The sequence below is a fragment of the Bos mutus genome, chromosome 29 (genome assembly GCF_027580195.1).
Source record: "Bos mutus isolate GX-2022 chromosome 29, NWIPB_WYAK_1.1, whole genome shotgun sequence".
In the NCBI taxonomy this organism is placed as follows: domain Eukaryota; kingdom Metazoa; phylum Chordata; class Mammalia; order Artiodactyla; family Bovidae; genus Bos; species Bos mutus.
In genome coordinates, this window is record NC_091645.1 from 27,226,825 (window position 1) to 27,248,797 (window position 21,973).

The 21,973-nt window shown below is 37.4% G+C and overlaps 1 protein-coding gene and 1 non-coding gene across 2 annotated transcripts; one reads left to right on the top strand and one right to left on the bottom strand.

Moving 5' to 3' along the window:
- Positions 1-7,194: 7,194 nt before the first annotated feature.
- Positions 7,195-8,130, bottom strand: LOC102286229 (olfactory receptor 8B12). The gene has a single exon (XM_005906550.3). It carries the CDS (start codon positions 8,128-8,130, stop codon positions 7,195-7,197), a length of 936 nt encoding a protein of 311 aa, XP_005906612.2.
- A 6,293-nt stretch (positions 8,131-14,423) lies between these two features.
- Positions 14,424-14,495, top strand: TRNAC-ACA (transfer RNA cysteine (anticodon ACA)). Its single transcript has one exon. It is a non-coding gene; the product is annotated as a tRNA-Cys (tRNA).
- The last annotated feature ends 7,478 nt before the right edge of the window (positions 14,496-21,973 follow it).

Sequence of the window (21,973 nt, forward strand, 5' to 3'; positions counted from 1 at the left end):
TATATCCAGCAATAGAAGTCTATAGAGATGGAGATATTGAAGATATAAAAAAAGATGAGGAAAATTTGAGAGAATAAAATCCCAAAGAAGATGAAAAGCAATTGACAAAATAAAACATCCACTCATGCTTTTAAAGTATTTTTAGAGAATGATACTTCTTTAAAGATGATAAAATATGTAAAACTCAGTAAAAAGCCAGCAACTTAATTTGAAAACCCTTGAGACATCTCTAATTAGAACTAGCAGAACCAAGATGCCTACAGTCTCCACTATTACTTAACATTGTATTAAAAGTATTAGAAATGCAATTATAAATGGGAAAGGAATTAGAGGCTAAGACTCAAAAGGAAATAGACAAAATTATCTCTGTTTATAGAAATTTAATCAGCATAATGGGAAAACCTGAGGGGAATTCCTGGAAAAACTTCTACAAAAAACGGTTATATTAAAGTATAAAGTTAACATATAATTCAGTAGAATTCACATATATAAACACTAATCAGAATATAATATGAAAGCTAGAATCCTTGCTATAATAACAAAATAAAATAGAATTCTTAAGCATAAATCTAATTAGAAATGTTCAAACATAAATGAGGAAAATTACAAAACATTCCTAAATGTTACCGAAGTAGGCCTGAAGAAAATGGTAAGGCATACCACATGTCATGGTGAAAAGTCTGAATATCCAAAAATGTCAACCCTCCCTAAGCTTACTTATAATTTTAAGATGCAATAAATAAATATGCCATCAGTTTTTTCTAGAATTAGACAGATTAATTATAAAAGTTATGGCTTAAAATGAATATCCAGGAAAACCCTAAAAAAACTAAGAACAATACGTGGAAGGTACCTTCAAGATAGGAAAATTCTGTGAAGCTTCTATAATTAAAGCAGTGTGGTATTGACTTATGAATAGACTTACAGACCAATAAAGCAGAATGGAAAATACAGAAATAACTCAAGAGCCTATAAAACTTAGTATGTAATGAAGACAACAGCTCAAGCCAGCAGGGAAATGAAGGACTTTTTTTTTTTATAAATGGTGATAGAACAACTGGATAGCCATATGGAAAAAGATAAAGTTAGATCCATTCCTCACACCATACACTGGTACAATTTCTAAAAAGATCAGACATTCAGGTTTTTTTTAAATCATGCAAACATTATGAAAAGATTAGTGAATTTCTTTATAACCTAAGAGGAAAGAAAGCATTTATAACTATGATTGAAATATGAGAAATAATAAAAAATTAAAACCTTAAAAAAATTTATATCATAAGGAAAGTCAAAAGCCAAATCACAAAATAGGGAGGAAATATATGCAACTTATATCTCAGACAAAAAACTAATATAGTTTATATACAGTCCTCCTAAAAATTGGGAAAATCAAAATCCAGCAGAAAAGTGGGAGAAAGTTGTGAAAAGATCATCCATATAAGAAATAATACCAACAGCCATTAAATATCTGAAAACATCTCCAATGTTTCCATTTATTAGAGAAATCCAAATTATAGCAATGCTTAAAAACTATTTTTCACATATCAGGTTGAAAAAGTTGAAAAATGTTGAGCATATTCTATGTTCCAGGGACTGTAGGAAAGTGAGTATTCCATTTATTGGTGAGGGGAAAGTAAATGTCAGTTCTCCCCCAAAAGATCCACAGATTGAATACAATCCCAATCAAAATTAATCTTCTGTAAGAATGAAAAGACAAACCATGGACCATTTAGTAATCTTATGTTTAGCAAAGAACTAGAATTCAAAATATATAAAGAACCTTGACATCTCAATGAGAAAAAATAAATAAGCTATTTTTTTTTAATGGGACAAAATTTAGATAGACATTTCACCAAAGAAGACATATGTTTGACACACGTCCACATGAAAAGATGCTCATCATCATTTAGTCACTAGGGAAATGAAAACTAAAACCACACTGAGATAGCATGACACATCTATTAAAAATCTTTTCAATTAAAAAGTGGGCCATACCAAGTATGGTGAGGAAGTACAGGAATTGAAAATCTTAAACACTACTCCTGAGAGTAAAATGGCACAACCACTTTGGAAAACTGTGTGGCAGGTTTTTGAAAAATTAAACATATACCTATCATATGATCTCACTGTTCCATTCCTGTGTATTACTCAAGAAAGATGAAAGACTATGTCCATACAAAGACATATACATGGATGTTCACAGGAGTTTTGTTTGTAGTAGCCCCAAAACTGGAAACAACCCAAATGGCTATCAACAGGGGAAAGATAAACAAATGGTAGTCGTGTATCCACATACACTAGTAGTTGTAGCAGTGGTGGTTAGTAGTATAATCATTCACTCAGTGACTCACTGCCGGGAGCCAACGTGAGGAGCTCCACCCGTGGCAAAGGTCATGAGGAAGGAGGCTCGACAGACGCAAAGGCGGGATCAAGCCTCAGGAGTCCCCCTGGAAATTCTCAAGCACCTGCCCCTAAAACCAGAGTCTGCCTACTTTACTGCTTGTGCCCTCACCTACACCCCTGACTTTACGGGGGGCTGTCCCCCACCACCGCTCTCTGAAAAAGAGTTAACTTACAGCTCCAGTTAATAAAGTTCCTGGGTGTGACAAGAGTGTTTCAACCTACAAACTCCTTTGAAAGTCCTCTAGCCTGCCTGAATAGGTTCTTCCAGCCACATGTGATTGTTCAGAGCCTCCCAACCGTGAGTGGCATGAGATGTTCTAAACTGTCTAAATACAGATTCCTTTGAGCGGTTCAAAGATGGATTAGAAATTGTATTGGTGAAGGGTTTTTCACTTATTGGGCTTTGCTGCTAAGTTTCCATATCCCTTACCTACTGTGTCCCTGGCAGTGTATTGATTAATATAATTGGTGTATAGGAATGTAAGTAGTAGCTTTAATGTTTGTAACCTTGGACCCTTGAGTTAATTCTTTTCTTGTTATAGCCCACCACACCTTTGCCCTATAGAAATGCAACTTTATCTAATGCTTTCAGAGGGTGGCGCCTGACTTTAGAATAATCACCTATAGAGAAAAGTAAGTTTTCTGAAGAAAGGGTCATAAAATGTTAACAGGCCTCCTGGCCAGAAGATGATGTAAATCACCTAAACTTTTGCATAAGTTTGAAAGCCTGGCTTACTGCATGACTCTACCCCTTCCCCCATTATCTTCTATGCATAACTTAAGGTATAAAAACTACTTTGGAAAATAAAGTGCGGGCCTTGTTCACCAAAACTTGGTCTCCCCATGTCGTTCTTTCTCTCACCTTCTGGCTGAATTCCCATCTGGAGCGTGGAGGCTCGTCAAGCCTACCAATTATGCCTGGGCTTCTAAGATCTGACCAGGGAGGCCTTAGTGTCTCCTCTCTTTCAGGAGAACGGGAGGACACCTGCGGCCTATGTAGGTGACATAAATTCTTTGTATTGGAATTTCATTAGCTTTCCACGTAAACCAAGTTATTCAGCCTCTTTTCTTCACTAAATTTCTTCGCTGAGCTATCCTTATTTAACCACTCTTTATATCTTTAACTCTATCATATCCTGATCGCCGAAGCCATCTCCCCTTCGAATTCCCTGGATCGACTGGGGCTGGACCCCGGTAACTCACTACTCAACAACAAAAAATAATGAATTACTAATAGATGTAACAACATGTAAGAATCTCAAAATACTTAAACCAAGTGGCATAAACCAGACAAAAATGAACACATACTGTACAATTACACTTTTAGAAAATCTTGAGAATGAAGACGAAAGAAAGAAAACAGATCAGTGGTTACCCAGAAAGAATGGGGGGAATGGAAGAGTTCCCAAAGGGACAAGACTGTGGTGATGGTTTCATGAGTGTAGACGTATGTCAAAATGTATCAGAATTACAGTTTTAAACATTTGTTTAAAGTGTGTGCTGATTTAATTTGTTTAAATTGTATGCTAATTATAGCTTCTTAAAACCCCTTTTAAAACATAAAAAATAAATACATGTTTACTAAACTGAAAATACTTATAAGACTGCACTTTCATGCCCCAAGTGCTCCACCCCTGCAAAGTATCAATCAAATAGAAGTAGAGATAGTATAAGCATAGCGTAGAGCCAGAAGATCAAGGGACCCAAAATGGTGACAGAGACAAAGCCACCAGGGGTTTGTTGTGTCTTCTTTCTCACTCGTATCCCTTTGCATTCCTCTTCCTCTGGCCTCAGGAAGAACAGTAAAGTCACTCTTCAGTAAGACACAGCCCTAACCGTTAGATGCAAAGCTGATAAATCAAACGATGAAAAATAAGACCATCTGCAATCAAAAGATACTGTTAAGAATAAGTGAGACATGGTCTAAGAGAAAATAGATAATAGAGAGAGATGGAGGTAGAGGTAGACATAAAGATATGTGTATGTGTACATATACATGTATATTACCTGTATATACACATGTGTTTTACATGCATGTACATATATAAGCATACATGCAAATATATGGACTTGTATGTAGAATTTTTTAATTCTTTTTTTCTTTTTTAAAAAATTTATTTATTTTAATTGGAGGTTAATTACTTTACAATATTGTATTGGTTTTGCCATACATCATCATGAATCCGCCACAGGTGTAATAAGAAAACAACTAAAAGTTCTGATTTTCAAGTAGGAAAAATACTTGAATAATTACTTTGCAGAAGATATCCAAATAGCCAATAAAAATACTAAAAAGTGCTCAACTTCATTACCCATCAGGAAAATGAAAACTGAAATAAAAAGGCATTCTGCTAGAAGACCTGAAAGGATAAATAAAAATGTTGAGTATTAATGAGGATGTAGAGAAACTGAAACTTTTGGACATTGTTGATAGCAGCATAAACAGTTTTACTGGAAAGGAGAAAGAGGAAACTTTCTAATGTAGATGGAAAGGTTTTAGATCTTGAATTAGGTTGTGATTACATATACCTATGCAAAAGTTCAATGAGTTATACACATGATTTGTGCACTTTACTATATGAAATTTAATTACAAAAATTTTTGCAAAGGTTTCTGTTTTCTTTCATTAACTGCTTTGTACTGCATACCCTAATATACCAACCCCATTCATAAATCCTAGGTCTCCTGAATTCAAAGAACTATACAATCTCATCTAAAGTACAGTCCTCTTCTGTATGTTTATTCTTCTCATTGCAGCAACATTGGCCAGAATCAAAGGGCAAAACTAAGTTTTATCCAAACTTCCCTTATTTCCTAATACAATAACTTTCCTAAGGGAAAATTTATAAGTAAAAATATTTCCCTAGCACTTCACTTGTCATTATTCTCAAAGAAATTTTACCACTAATGAGTTTAGTGAGTTTAAACCAAAATTTTTTTCTTTTTTGAATTTTTTATATAAAGCTATATTTTCCATTAATAATACTGGGTATGTATAAATTTATCTTGAGATTAATATCTCTTTCCCATATGCCATGCTTCCAAGAAGGCACTAGTGGTAAAGACGTTGCCTGCCAGTGCACGAAACTTAAGACATTTGGGTTCGATCCCTGGATCCAGAAGATTCCCTGGAGGAGGAAATGGCAACCCACTTAAGTGTTCTTGCCTGGAGAATCCCATGGACACAGGAGCCTGGAAGGCTACAGTCTATGTGGTTGCAAAGAGTCAGACACGACTGAAGTGACACAGAGTGCACGCACACACACACACATACACACACACATTTTCCATTCAATAATACTGTGTTTTTGTAAATTTATCCTGAAATCAACATTTCTTTTCCATTTGCCTCATCATTAGAATGTGATGGCAATCAGCAGTGCCTGAAAATTCAATAGCAATTGCCTCTCCTAAAAAGCAGTAGCTTGGTGCTGCCCTGATAACTAAATGTGTACCCACAGCCATCTACTTCTCTGTCCCATCCTCCAGACAATAGAAATTTTACAAGAAATACAGAAATAAAATGCAAGCCACCTGTATAATTCTAAACTTTCTGGTAGATAGATACGTTAAAAAACTAAACAGATAAATTCATTTTAATTGCATTTTTATTCAACATAGTAGATCAAAAGTGTCAATTCAGCATGTAATCAATATAAAAGACAATCGATGAGGTATTTTACATTAGTTTTCATATTAATTATTCAAAGATCCAGTGTGTATTTTACACTTACACCATGTCTCAATTTGGATGATCACATTTCAAGTACTGGATACTGTATATGGCTAGTGGCTATTGGATTGGATTGGACTGGATTTTTAACAGCTCCCAGTTAACTCAAAATACAACCAAGGTACCCCTTGAAATGAAACTCCAAATTCTCGCCCATTAGTGTTGAAAGAGGATGAGATGGCTGGATGGCATCACTGACTCGATGGACGTGAGTCTGAGTGAACTCCGGGAGTTGGTGATGGACAGGGAGCGTGCTGTCGGACACGACTGAGCGACTGAACTGAACTGAACTGAAGTGTTGAAATACCTCCACCCTACATCTTTATACCCCATCAAATTACATTTCTCTCATCTGGAAGTTCTAATTCACTAAACTTCGTCCCTAGAGCTCCACCTACCAAGTCAGAGGTGCCCATCTTGCATTTATCTGAAATCTAACATACTTCCCACTCACACACTACAAAATTCATCAGAACCGATCTTGTCGTTTTGCCAAGACCAACTCAACAAAATCTTTCACCTCCTACTCTCCTACAAAATGTGATATATTAAAATTATCCTGTGAAAAGTAGCATGAAATTACTGTGAACATATTCATAAGTGAAATGTGCTAGGTCAACAAACATGTGAAGTAGAATATTCCAAGAAAGACATGAGGCAAGAAAACATGGCATAAAGAAAACAAACTAGGTTGGGATTCAAGCTGAGATTTCAGTCCCAGCTGTAGCACCAGGTAGTTCTATATTCTTGGGTAACATACATTTCTGAGTCTCCAAAGTGTGATGTATTATACACTGGCACTGGATTAAATGATTCCAAAGTCCCATTCAACATTGAATATTCTATAATATAGCAACTATCTTTGTAAAATAAAGAAGGAAGAGGGGAAACGATGGTGAGGGAGGATAAATCCACTTGGGAAAAAGTTAAATCTCCTTTATATATTGGACAGAATGGAAGCCCTGGAACTTGAAGTCCACACCAAGTAACAACGACAATAATAACAAACATTCCAATAAAAAAATATGGGATCCTTTTTCTCAATTTCTAATATTTCTTCAAGACAACATTATTCTGTCCAAGGTTTTCTTTAGGGCAAGTTTGACATCCTTATTCCTCAAGCTATAGATTAATGGATTGAACATGGGCACCACAATGGTATAAAACAAGGAGGACACTTTGCCCTGATCAAGAGGTAAAATAGAAGGTGGTTTGAGGTACATAAAAGCTCCTGACCCAAAGAAAAGAGAGACTGCAAGTATGTGGGAACTGCAAGTACTGAAAGCCTTGGACCTTCCCTCAGTGGAGCTAATGTGGAAAATGCTAGAAAGAATAAAACCGTAAGAGATAAAAATGGTCACAATGGGCACCCCAATGCCAATGGTCACAACAATAAAGACTACCAGCAAATTTATATAAGAGCTGTTACAGGAGAGCTCAAGGAGGGGAATGATGTCACACATATAGTGATTGACAAGGTTGTCACCACAGAAAGTCAGAAATACTATATTTCCTGTATGGGCCATAGCCCCAAACACTCCCATCCCATAGACCCCCAACAAAAGGAGTAAACACACCTGAGGAGACATGGTGACCGTGTACACCAGTGGCTTACAGATGGCGACATAGCGGTCGTATGCCATTGCTGACAGGATGAAGGATTCAGAAAAGACAAAGAAACAGAAGAAAAAGAGCTGAGTCATACACCCTGCATAGGAAATGAAGTTCTTCTCTGAGATGAAACTTGTCAGCATTTTAGGGACGATGGCAGTAGAGAAACTAAAATCTATGAAGGACAAGTTGAAGAGGAAAAAGTACATGGGAATATGAAGGTGAGAATTCAGTCCAATCAAGGTTATCAAGCCCAGGTTCCCCACTACAGTGACCATGTAGAAACACAGAAACAGGAAGAAGAGGGGGATCTGGAGTTCTGGCTGATCTGTTAAGCCTGTGAGGATGAACTCTATCACAGAGGAGGTGTTCTCTTCAGCCATTCTCCTCTCGGAGAATCTGTGAGGGGAAATGAAGAGTTGTTCAGAGAAAGAGAGGAAAACAATCCTTCTTCAGAATGGCATTTGAACTGAGGGATTTTTGAACTTCAGGAAGATGGCATTTCTTCATACCTACTCTCTTCTCATGGTACCCAAGTGCCATGAACCACCCTAGTAACTGTCTGTGGGTGAAATTTGCTTTCAGAGTAAAGGCTGGTACAATCAAGCAGAGTCCATGAACTCATCCGGCCACTTTTTCCTGTACCCTTTCTGTGCACTTCCTCCCCTCCACAGCCCTTGGTCAAGTATGTAAGTCCTCGGGCCCTTCTCTAGGGTTACTCTTGAGACATGGAAGCCATTCGACCCTGACTAGACCTTCCACCTTAGGTCTCAAACTGAGCAGAGCAAGACGGTGAGGTCATGTGCCCAGGGTCTTTGGCTGGAATGGTTGTGAAATTATTATGTGATGATAATAATAATGATGGTTTCCCAGGTGGTAAAGAATCCACCTGTCAATGCTGGAGACCCAGAAGACATGGATTCTATCTCTGGGGCAGGAACATCCCCTGGAGGGGAAATGGCAATACACTCCAGTATTCTTGCTTGGAAAATTCCATGGACAGAGGAGCCTGGCAGACTGCAGTCCAGGGGTTGCAAAGAGTCAGAAACGACTGAGCATGCACACATGCACTAATAATAATGGAGTCATAATGCAAAGTTATCTATAAACTTTAAGAAAAAGAAAAGAAACACTTACAGAGCTCTAACTGTGGGGTAGTTATTGTTCTATATGCTGTGTAGCATTATAGTTATCTCCATGTAACAGATGAGGACACTGGACTTAAGTGAATTGCACAAATCCCAGTTGTAACAGAAGGTGAACTCAAGTGGTCTGGCTCAGAACATGATCTTGTAACCTCCCTGCCACAGGACAGACCAGGTCAGGCAGATGCTGAAGGGTGAGTGAGTGTCTGCCTGACCTGGGATGAAGTAGCATCCTTTCCTGATAGCCATAGACAACAGGAAACTGAAGAATTTTATTCTGGATCATAGATCTCAGTTGACCTCATTATAAGAGACTCCCTTGGGATTACGGCTCCAAGAGACCACCTTCCCCAGGGAAGAAGAAATGTTTATTTACATCTCTGATAATGCTTGACAAGGCTTTTAATGGCCTATTCTTTTATTCAAGATACATCTTTTTAAGAACAAAGAAGAGCAAAGCAGTATGGGAAAAGTAATTCTTAAGACTTTGTATTGGGCACTTACTGTGTTCCAGAAACCAAAGTAACACAAAAATAATTTTATCTCATTAATTCCTCATAACAATGTACTAATAAGTTAGACCTATTAATCTTCACTTTAAAAGAAAATGGGCACACAGCTTGTAGGCTCCAGAATCTTAACTCACACTCTGGTCTCTCCAACTCCAAACTTCAAAGGGGCCAAGGACATCGTGCTTATTGTATGTTACTGACAGCAACCAGTTTGTCTCTAGACATCAGGCCTGGCTACTGTAAATTGTACACATTCTCAAACAGTTTTCAGGAAGGAATTTCATTCAAATACAGACTAAAGAGGCAAGTTGTACTCTGCATCTCTTACCAGGAGTTTTATATACTAAGGATGACAGGTTCATAGCCAAGAAATCAATCTTGATATGGGGAAACTTGAGGTTTGGTTTGCCAGTGGCTTAGAGAAGTTTTGGTTCTGGGATAATGACAGAAGTCCTCGTACAAAAGTTATGAAATCAAAGCACAAAGGCAGAAGTCTGTCTTCCTCCAGGCAAGTCTAACTAAAAGCACTGCACCCAGGCCAGTATGTGGTTACGAGTTTGTGCACATACATCAGTGAGGACCTGCTCACCCTCAGCTAAGACTTAGCAATGATGGTGCTTTATCTTTCTGATATGCATTTAGAATTTTCCATGTCCCAGAGTAACCCTAAAAATCTCAATCCCACTGCACAAAAATTGAAAATGAAGAAAGATAATTCATTAAAATGGAATTAAAATAGGCTCTCCTTGAGATCCAAGTGTAAAGAAGATATGGGGTGAGGGGAGTTTCTCAGAACACTCTAAGGGGATTTGTTATTTCAGAGACAGTTGCCATGGCAACCTGATTCCCAAATGTATCTTAAGCAGCACTCCTCTGAAGCTATGTTACCTGATGCTTAAGTACAAGCAGAAAGTAAAATCAGAAAGAAAAAAGAAAAGGTCATTTTGTTTTTCTATCTGTATGCACAACTGCACTCATCTCACATGCTAGTAAAGTAATGCTTAAAATTCTCCAAGCCAGGCTTCAGCAATACATGAACCGTGAACTTCCAGATGTTCAAGCTGGTTTTAGAAAAGGCAGAGGAACCAGAGATCAAATTGCCAACATCTGCTGGATCATTGAAAAAGCAAGAGAGTTACAGAAAAACATCTATTTCTGCTTTATTGACTATGCGAAAGCCTTTGACTGTGTGGATCACAATCATCTGTGGAAAATTCTGAAAGAGATGGGAATACCAGACCACCTGACCTGCCTCTTGAGAAATCTGTATGCAGGTCAGGAAGCAACAGTTAGAACTGGACATGAAACAACAGACTGGTTCCAAACAGGGAAAGGAGTACATCAGGGCTGTATATTGTCACCCTGCTAATTTAACTTATATGCAGAGTATATCATGAGAAACGCTGGACTGGAAGAAGCACAAGCTGGAATTAAAATTGCCGGGAGAAATATCAATAACCTCAGATATGCAGATGACACCACCCTTATGGCAGAAAGTGAAGAGGAACTAAAGAGCCTCTTGATGAAAGTGAAAGAGGAGAGTGAAAAGTTGGCTTAAAGTTCAGAAAACTAAGATCATGGTACCCGGTCCCATCACTTCCTGGCAAATAGATGGGGAAACAGTGGAAACATTGCGACTTTATTTTTCTGGGCTCCAAAATCACTGCAGATGATGATTGCAGCCATAAAATTAAAAGACGCTTACTCCTTGGAAGGAAAGCTATGACCAACCTAGACAGCATATTAAAAAGCAGAGACATTACCTTGCCAACAAAGGTCCGTCTAGTCAAGGCTATGGTTTTTCCTGTGGTCATGTATGGATGTGAGAGTTGGACAATAAAGAAAGCTGAGTGCCAAAGAATTGATGCTTTTGAAGTGTGGTGTTGGAGCAGACTCTTGAGAGTCCCTTGGACTGCAAGGAGTTCCAACCAGTCCATCCTAAAGGAGATCAGTCCTGGGTGTTCATTGGAAGGCCTGATGTTGAAGCTGAAACTCCAATACTTTGGCCACCTGACACGAAGAGCTGACTCATTTGAAAACACCATGACGCTGGGAAAGATTGAGGGCAGGAGGAGAAGGGGATGACAGAGGATGAGATGGTTGGATGACGTCACCAACACAATGGACATGGGTTTGGGTGGACTCTGGGAGTTGGTGATGGACAGGGAGGCCTGATGTGCTGCGGTTCATGGGGTCGCAAAGAGTCAGACACAACTGAGCGACTGAACTGAACTGAACTGAACTGAACTGAATAGTACTGTCACCTGTCCAAAACCTGAATCCTTGAAAAATGACTTCCTTCTTCTGTTTATTTCTAACTTACAAATTATATATTATACATGAAGATTTACACATGATAACATGTCTGCAAATGTGTCTCATTCGTATGCATTAGCTCTCAGACTTCTGGTTGTTCATCAGAGTTGTACAAGCATGGGCCCAAACCAATCCCCACCTGTCACAGAATTGTTTCCTGCCAGAGTCCAACTCCAGCAACCAGGGATTCAACCTTAAGAGGTGAACGGTGTCGGTGATGAGGCAGCCTCTCATTTTTCTTTTGGACTGCCTCTTTATTTCAAGCTTAAGATTCTCTTTTATACTTTTACAAAAACATTAGGCCAGAGGTTTGACATTTTCAGTTCCCCCTCTCCAAGATTTATTATCTCCATAAATCATTGTTGCTCTTCAAACAGAGTTCCTGCTTCAGTGATTCTTTGGAATCAGCCTTATCATCTATTATCTACCTCCTCTAATGTGTCCTATAGGTAACTTGTGATTACACTGTAGCTCATGCTACATTCCTCAGTTTACTACTTATCTTCTTAAATCCTATTTGCCCCTAATATCCTGAGCTCACTATCTCTAAAAAGGCTTCTAGCTATAGTGTCTCTAAAAATTCCTAACTTCTATAAGCTATAGTAAAATATGCTAACTTTACAACATTCCTTAAATCTTTAACTTCTAACTATTTTAATTATTTCTAAACCTTAAATTCAGTAAACTCCTTTGCCATAAACATTCTCCTCACAAATAGGCTTCAGATATCAATCCCTCCCATGGCCTCAAGCTACGGCCTATGTGCTCATCCTGGAACACTCTTTTGTAAAAGTCCTTAAACAAATGTCAATGATTAACTTTATGAATTATTTTCTGAGCACAACTGCAGAAGGCTTTGTGCCTTCTCATGCTCCTCTCAAGAACAATAAGCACCTTAATATTCCTTTTCAGTCAACTCAGCCAAGGAGAGGAAAAGACAAGTCAGAATGACAAGGCCTAACTCCTTCATCCCAGGATCCGTGCCTGCGGAATCAGGAGAGGGGCTGGGGACCGTGCCTCCATTTTGTCAGTAATGCCTAACGCGGCTCCCGACAGTTTCCTTTGTTATGCAGAAGCTTTTACGTCTGATGTAGTCCCATTTCCCATTTTATTATTTTTGATTTTGTTGTTTACACGTTTAGTGTCATAGCCCAAAAAAAATCATTGCAAGAGCAATGTCAAGGAGATTCTTCCCTATATTTTCTTCTAGAAGTTTTATGTTATCAGGTCTTATCTTTAAGTTTTTAAAGTTAAAATTAATCTTTGTGAAAGGTGTAAGAGAGTGGTCCAATGTCATTGTTTTGCAGTATTTATTCAGTTTTCCCAGTAACACTACTTAAAGAGACCATCCTGTCCCCATTGGCTCCCTTACTCACTTACCAATGTTAGCTGACTCTGTATGCAAGGAGTTAATCCTGGGCTCCCTTGCATTGGTTAATATGTCTATTTTTATGCCAAAACCATACTGTACACACTATTGTTTTGTAGTATATTTTAAAATCAGGAAACTATCAGGAAATTCTTCTTTCTCAAGATTGCTTTAGCTACTTGAGGTCTTTTGGTGTTTCCATACAAATTTTAGAATTTTTTTCTATGTATGTGAAAAATGCCATTATAATTTTGACAGGACTTCTATTGAATCTGTAGATGACTATAGGTGGTATGAATGTCTTAACACTATTAATTCTTCCAACCCATGAATGCAATAGTATACCTTTTCTTTTGTGTCTTTGATTCCTTTCAACAGATTCTTGTAGTTTTCATTATACAGATCTTTCACTTCCTAGGTTAAGCTTATTCCTATATATTTTATTGTTTTGATGCTATTGTAAATGGGATAGTTTTATTCTTTTTTCAAGTATGTATCAAAATTCACTTGTTTCTGTATATTAATTTAATATCCTAATATCCTGCAACTTTACTGAAATTGTTGATTAGTTTCAAAAACTTGTTGGTTGACTCTTGGAATTTTCTATACACAAAATCATATTATCTGCAAATAGCAACACTTTTACTTCTTTTCTGATTTTTAATGTCTTTGATTTCTTTGTCTTATCCAATTGCTCTAGCTAGGATTTCAGTTCTGTATTGAATAAGAGTGGTGAGAGTAGGCATCCTTTTCTTGTTCCTGAAATTAGAAATCTTTCAGTTATTCTTCTCTGAGTGTGTTAACTGTGATTTTGTTATATACTGTCTTTACTATGTCATTCTATACATAATTTATTGTGTTATCATGAAAGGATGTTCTATTTTGTCAAATGCTTTTTCTGCATCTACACCGATGTGCATGTGATTTTTATCTTTCATTCTATTAATGTGATATATTTCATTTCCTGATTTGCATATGCTATTGTGTTGTGTGTTTCTAGGATTTTGTCAGCGTCGTCTGTGTCACCTCGTTTATTAGCATAAGTGTGCTGAGTTTCTCAGTCATATCTGACTTTCTGTTACCCCATGGACTGTAGCCTGCCAGGCGCCCCTGTCCATGGGATTTTCTAGGCAAGAATACTGGAGTGGGTTACCATTTCCTCCTTCAGGGGACCTTCCCAACCAAGAGACTGAACCCTTGTCTCCTGTGTCTCCTGCACTGGCAGGTGGATTCTTTAGCACTTAGCCACCTGGGGGCAAACACTAATAATATGCTCTTGGGATCATATGTATTTCCATAGTATCATCTGTAATGTCTTTGCTTTCATTTGAGCTTCCCTGGTGGCTTAGATGGTAAAGCATCTGCCTACAATGCAGGAGACCCGGGTTCAATCCCTGGGTTGGGAAGATTGCCTGGAGAAGGAAATGGCAACCCACTCCAGTACTCTTGCCTGGAGAATCCCATGGATGGAGGAGCCTGGTAGGCTACAGTCCATGGGGTCGCAAAGTTTATTTGTTTGATCTCTTTTTTCTAAATTAACCTAGCTAAAGGTTTGTCAGTTTTGCTTATTTTTCCAAAGAACCAGCTCTTAGTTTCACTGAACCTTTCAATTATTTTCACTGGTCTCTATTTCATTAATTTCCACATGGATCTTTATCATTACAGTCCCTCTGCTAATTTGGGGTTTAATTTGTTCTTCTAGTCCTTTGAGTGTACAATTAGGCTGTTTATTTGAGATCTTTTTCATTCCTTTTTTATTGAAATATGGTTTATTTACATTATTATATTAGTTTCAGATATGGAACATAGTGATTCAATATTTTATAGATTATATTTCATTCAAAGTTATCACAAAACAATGGCCATATTTTCCTGTGCTGTAAAATATATCTATATGACTTATTTATTTTATATGTGGCAGTTTGTGTCTCAATCTCCTGCTCCTATATTGCCCCTCCCCCTTTCCTCTCCCCATGGGTAACCACTAGTTTGTTCTCTGAATGTGAGTCCATTTCAGTTTCAGACACCTGTTTTAAATCTATTTCTGTGTTGTTATATATATTCGTTTTGTTTTCTTAGATTACACATATAAGGGATAACATAGAGTACTTGTCTTTGTCTGACTTATTTCAGTAAACATAATACACTCCAGGTCCATCCATGTTGTTGCAAATGGTAGCATTTCATTCTTTTTATGGCTGAGTAATATTCCACTGTGTGTATATAAACAAGCAAACATATATATATGTATTATATATATATATATCACATCTATTTTATCCATTCATCTTCTTATGGATCTAATTTCTTAATATATGTATTTATTCCTATAAACTTTCCTCTCACAATTGTTTTTGCAGGGTCCCACAGGCTTCTCGCATGGCTCAGTTGGTAAGGAATCTGCCTGCAATGCAGGCGACCCAGGTTTGATCCCTGAGTGGGGAAGATCCCCTGAAGAAGGAAATGGCAACCCACTCCAGTATTCTTGTCTGGAGAATCCCATGGACAGAGTAGCCTGGCAGGCTACAGTCCAGGGGGTCACAAGGAGTCAGACACAACTGAACAACTAAACAGCAGCATGGGATTTGATATGTTGCTTTCCATTTTCATTTGTTTCAAGATAATTTTTCTCTTTTGATTTTTTTCTTTGACCCGTAGTTGCTCAGAAGTATGTTGTTTAGTTTCCACATATTTTAGATTTTCTAACTTTCCTCTTGTTATTAATTTCTAGTTTTATACCATTGTATTCATAAAAGGTAGTTTGTATAATTTCAGTGTTAATTTTGCTAAGATTTTTTTGGTGTCATATCATATGATATATTCTGGAGAATGTTCCAGGTGTACTAGAGAAGAATGTGTATTATGCTGCTGTTGGATTGAATGTTCTGTATACATCAAGATCATTTGGTCCAAAGTACAGTTCCATTCCAATGTTTTCATGTTGATTTTATGTCTGGAAAACCTATTCATTGCTCCCAAGGAAGTATTGAAACCCCTTACTATTATTGTACCGTCCATTCAGATCTGTTCAGTTCAGTTCAGTTCAGTCCCTCAGTCGTCTCCAACTCTTTGTGACCCCACATATTGCAGCACTCCAGGCCTCCCTATCCATCACCAACTCCCAGAGTTCACTCAAACTCATGTCCATCGAGTCGGTGATGCCATCCAGCCATCTCATCCTCTGTCATCCCCTTCTCCTCCTGCCCCCAATCCCTCCCAGCATCAGAGTCTTTTCCAATGAGTCAACTCTTCACATGAGGTGGCCAAAGTATTGGAGTTTCAGCTTTAGCATCAGTCCTTCCAAAGAACACCCAGGACTGATCTCCTTTAGAATTAGTATTTGTTTAAAACTTGTAGGTGCTCTGACGTTGAGTGAATATATATTAATGGTTATTATATCTTCTTGATGTAATAACCCCTCTATCATTATGTAATGACCTTTTTGTCTCTTGTTATCATTTTTGGTTGAACTCCATTTTGTCTGATATATGTATGACTACCTCTGCTTTCTTTTGGCTTCCACTTGCTTGAACATCTACTTCCATCCTTTCACTTTGAGCCTATGTGTGTCTTTAGAGCAGAAATGGGTATTCTGTAAGCAGCGTATAGTAAGGTTTTAGTTTTTATCCGTGGTTACCAAAAAAAAACTACATAAAATGCCTCATAGGTAAAACAATCTATTTTATGCTGATACAAGCTTATCTTCATTCCCCAAAGACATCACCCTTTTACTTCTCCTCTGCTGACAAGGATGCTGGTATTGCTACTGCCAAAAGTTCAGTCCCTCTCAGAGTTGCTCTAGGGAATACGCCCGCCTTGATGAGTTCCTTCCTTGCCTCTGCATCAAAAATCATCTTTATCTCATATCAGTGGCTTTCAGCATCTTCTGTCCGGCAGGCTATAGTGCCATCAGGCATTTTCACAATATGCTTTACAGAAGAAGAAAATGGAGTAGTACATTTTAGATACTAAAAAAAATAAACATGAATGAAGGATGATTAATTTTGATACAGCCAGTCTGATTTAAATATAAAACTGCAGACAAACTACTATTAACTGATAAAAACTCAGGGGATCTTTTTACGATGGACAAATTTTACTAAACAGATATGCATAGCATTAAGTACTGTTTTTTACCTTTAAATCTAAGAAGGGTCATTGCCAGGGGTTGGGCTTGGGAAAAATGAGGGTACAAATTTTCAATTATAAGATGAATAAGTTCTGGGGATCATATGTACACCTTTGTGCCTATAGTTAATAATATTGAATTGCACACTTAAAACTTGCTAATAAAATAGATTTTAAGTACCCTCAGCACAAGAAAAGGTAACTATGTGAGATAATGGACATGTTTATTGACTTGATTGTGGTAATCATTTCACAATATACATATATGCCAAATCATCACATTGTACACCTAAAAACTCACATGTACTTAAATGTATATAATCTTTGTCATTCATATCTCAATAAAACTGGAAAAAATAAAAAACAGAAAAACTAAGCAAGGTTAATTACCAAAACATAAAAAAGTTTATTCTAGTTCAATGAAAAAAGCAGTTAACTAAAATTTTTTAAAGTTTCATTTACCACTACAATATTGTAAAATAATTAGCCTCCAATTAAAATAAATAAATTTATATTTTAAAAAATTTTAATAAAGTTTCATTTTTACTAAATTCAGTGAATTTATGGAGAAATGTCCCAAAAAAGATATAAAATAAAACCTTTGCATAATAAAGACTATAAATATAGTTCATTATATGTAAAGATGAAAACTAATGATGAATATTAACCAGGATGGTATGGACTGATGGCAGAGGCAATGATGTTGGTGAAGGTGCTGAAGATGGTAATGGCTGAAGTGGTGATGGTAATGATGATGAAGCTAAAAGTGTCTTAGTGTTGACATTAAGCACCAAACTTACCAGGCTACAGGTAACTCTCCCACTAGAAGAAAAATTAACACACCTGGGAGGTAAAACATCTTTCATAGTGCAAATGGAAACCCAGACTAATTGCTCATTCAACAAGGACCCAGTCTCTGGAGCAACTGCATTCCAGGAGAGTCTACCTGTATAAACATACTCAGTGCTCCCAATTTCAGTGACCCATCTCTGTGACTTTGTTGATCCCTTTGACTGGAAATAGATGTAAAAATTTTAGTTTTCTATTTTCTGATTTTTATTTCTTGATTGCTGAAAACAAAGTACCTCCTAAGAATTTCAGGTAACAGTGTTCCAGTTTTCCTCAACACATGTATTCAATTATAGTTTTAAGGCAATTTTGTATAAGATAAGGACAAGATATCATCCATGAATTCCCATTTCTACTATCAACCTTTTTATATACTATTTCTCAATCATATATCCCCCTTGTCTCAGTGCTTTTTCCCCACTTGAAAAGGAAATATATTTGTCTTCATAATTCTATTTGTTGTCATTAGCAGCAATTTTGAGCTTCTCCTGAGCTGATAAAACTAGTGGTAAGATTTTTAGCAACTAACTAGAAATTCTGCAATCATTTATAAATTAGTTAGAAGATTACAGGAATAAAATTTAAATTCTTATTTTCTATTCATTAGAAAAGATGTCCACGTCAAGAGGCTGGAAACAAAATCTCTGCTTTGTAACAATATTCTGTTTTATAAGGAACTCTGACTGCTGGTAATGATACATTTTTGTGGATTTTCTGTTATTTATCATTTAGGAGACTTCCTTTTTGAGGGGATATGTAAGATATCTTTTAAATCTACTGTCACTCTCTAGATAAAATTTGTTTATCTATTTTCTTTTAAAAATTGAAATACAATTCAAAATTCTAACTCTTACTAGTTACTAAGAAGTTTACTACCTCACTGTCAGTAATTTAAGTTATAAAGTTTAAGATAATGCCGGTTATCTTATCTTCAATACCAAAATGAACACAAGTAATATTATTGCTGTTGCTGAGCAAGTGAGTCAGTGTCTTTTAATGCTGCAAAACAAACCAGGTTACAAACCAACATGTATAGTATGCTCATTTTTACTAAAAAAAAGAAACATATATATTAATGCATATATATGTTAATGCATATATGCATAGAAAAATATCTAGTGGAATATACATAGCAATTTTAGATTTTCAGTCATTAGAATAAATGAGTTGATATTGCTTATCTATATGTTTACTTTTCTACAGTACAGATATATTGCTTTTCTAATTTAAAAAAATTCTGGAAATACAGCAATAAGATCCCTCCTTGGCCTTAATGTACTAAATTAAGTTTACTTAAAATATGAAGTGCCACAAGGACATAAGTTACAGTAATACAGCTGGAAAGCAAAACAAACTGATGGTCACAGCTCCTGGGTTCTGGGTTCTTGGGTGAATTGTGCAACTGGAGTTATGTTTCCTAGAGCAGGGTTTTGCAAGTGTTTCCAGGAAGGATGAGAGAGTAAATATTTCAGGCTCTGCAGTCCTTAGGATCTCTGTGGCCACTACTCAGCTCTGTCATTCTACTACAAAAGCAGCATCAATGAAGCATAAAGGAATGAACATGGCTTCGCTCCAGTGAAACTTTATCACAAAAACAGGCAGTGAGCTGGATTTGACTAAGTTTTCTGAAGCCTATCCTGGAGAGTATTTAGTATTATGTAGCATCTCTCTCCCTGTTTTTTCTATGCTCTCCTTATATTAAGAAACAAAGAGTAAACCTCAATATTGTGCAGCTGCAACATTGCCACAGACCTGTAATTGTGTGGATTTATAAGCCTACAGACCAAGGGAGAGGAAAGAGCATACAGATTTAAAAACAGCAGAATTAGGTTCAAGTTTCAAGTCACCACTGGTAAGTTTTGGGACCCTGGGGGAAGCCTTAAAACTTCTGCACGTCAACCTGGAACTAATACAGTGTGTGTTAGTCACTCAGTTGTTTCCAACTCGTTGCAACCCCGTGGACTGTAGCCCACCAGGCTCCTCTGGCCATGGAATTCTCCAGGCACGAATACTGGAATAAGTAGCCCTTCCCTTTTAACTTAATGAGAACCTACTGTTTAGCCTAGGGAACTCTACTCAACAGTCTGTGGTGACATAAATGGGAAGGAAATCTTAAAAAGAGTGAATATATGTATCGGAGAAGGCAGTGGTACCCAACTCCAGTACTCGAGCCTGTTAGGCTGCAGTCCATGGTGTCTCTAAGAGTCGGACACGACTGAGCGACTTCACTTTCACTTTTCACTTTCATGCATTGGAGAAGGAAATGGTAACCCACTCCAGTGTTCTTGCCTGGAGAATCCCAGGGACGGGGGAACCTGGTGGGGTGCCGTCTATGGGGGTCACACAGGGTCGGACACGACTGAAGTGACTTAGCAGCAATTGATTCACTTTGTTCTACAGCAGAAACTAACAACACTGTAAAGCAGCTATACTCCACTAAAAATGTATTTCAAAAAAATGAAAGGTACCTGAGTTCCAATGAAGTCCAGCAGGACCCGATTCTAGAAGTTCATTAACTGACTAAGTTCAGTGCTCATGAAAGTTGATGCTTCCTTGTAAGATAAGTGCATTATCTCTGTCCTTCCTTGAGTTTTACTTTCAAATGCTCCAGAAAGTGTTTCTTCCTTTCCTTCTCTATTCTGCAATTGGCCCTCATAATTTGTTGTAAGAATTCAAATTGTACCTAACAAAATCTGTATTGTTTTATTGTTCAGAAAGAAATAAATGACTATTTTGAGTATTCAAAAAAAGAATATTTGAAAGTAAAATATTTACATAATTTGCTTCAGATCACATAGTGAAAGTCAAAGTTGGAATTTAACCTCGCTGTGTATGACTTTTGAGTCTACAGCTACTACCACACTAAATGTCAAATATAATATTTTAACACAATTATGCTTTTTATATAAAACTACAACCCATAATATATTAATTCCACCAATAAAAAACATAAGGAAAGACAGCATTTCAATCAATTTTTTAAAATTAATGCATCACATAGTTTAAAATTCAAATGCTACTAAAAGAGTAGTCAAGAAAACTAATGGTTGCCTTCCCCAAGCAGCCCCACGTCCACTCTGCCATCCAGAGAAAACCACTTTCAAGTATGTTTCCTCTGGTATTCACTTCTGTGTTTCCCCATTATATGCTTATAATAAATACACTTTGAGGATTTTATTATTTTAGACATTATTCATGGCCTGAAATAGGGTCTAAGTCATAATGCGTGCTAAGTCACTTTAGTTGTGTCCAATTCTTTGCTACCCTATGGACTGTAGCTTGCCAGGCTCCTCTGTCCATGGGACCTCCAGGCAAGAATACTGGAGCAGGTTGCCACGTCCTCCTCCAGGGGATCTTTCCAACCCAGGGATGAAACCCACATCTCTTACTACATCTCCTGCATTGGCAAACAAGTTACTTATCACTAGCACAACCTAGATAGCATATTCAAAAGCAGAGAGATTACTTTGCCAACAAAGTTTCGTCTAGTCAAGGCTATGGTTTTTCCTGTGTTTTTCCTCACATCATGTATGGATGTGAGAGTTGGACTGTGAAGAAGGCTGAGCGCGAATAACTGATGCTTTTGAACTGTGGTGTTGGAGAAGACTGTTGAGAGTCCCTTGGACTGCAAGGAGATCCAACCAGTCCATTCTGAAGGAGATCAGCCCTTCCGATTTCTTTGGAAGGAATGATGCTAAAGCTGAAACTCCAGTACTTTGGCCACCTCATGCAAAGACTTGACTCATTGGAAAAGACTCTGATGCTGGGAGGGATTGGGGGCAGGAGGAGAAGGGGATGACAGAGGATGAGATGGCTGGATGGCATCACTGACTCGATGGACGTGAGTCTGAGTGAACTCCGGGAGTTGGTGATGGACAGAGAGGCCTGGCGTGCTGCGATTCATGGG

Bases quoted from the DNA above. Each gene is read 5' to 3' on its own strand.
- LOC102286229 (XM_005906550.3), bottom strand. From the start codon at position 8,130: ATGGCTGAAGAGAACACCTCCTCTGTGATAGAGTTCATCCTCACAGGC.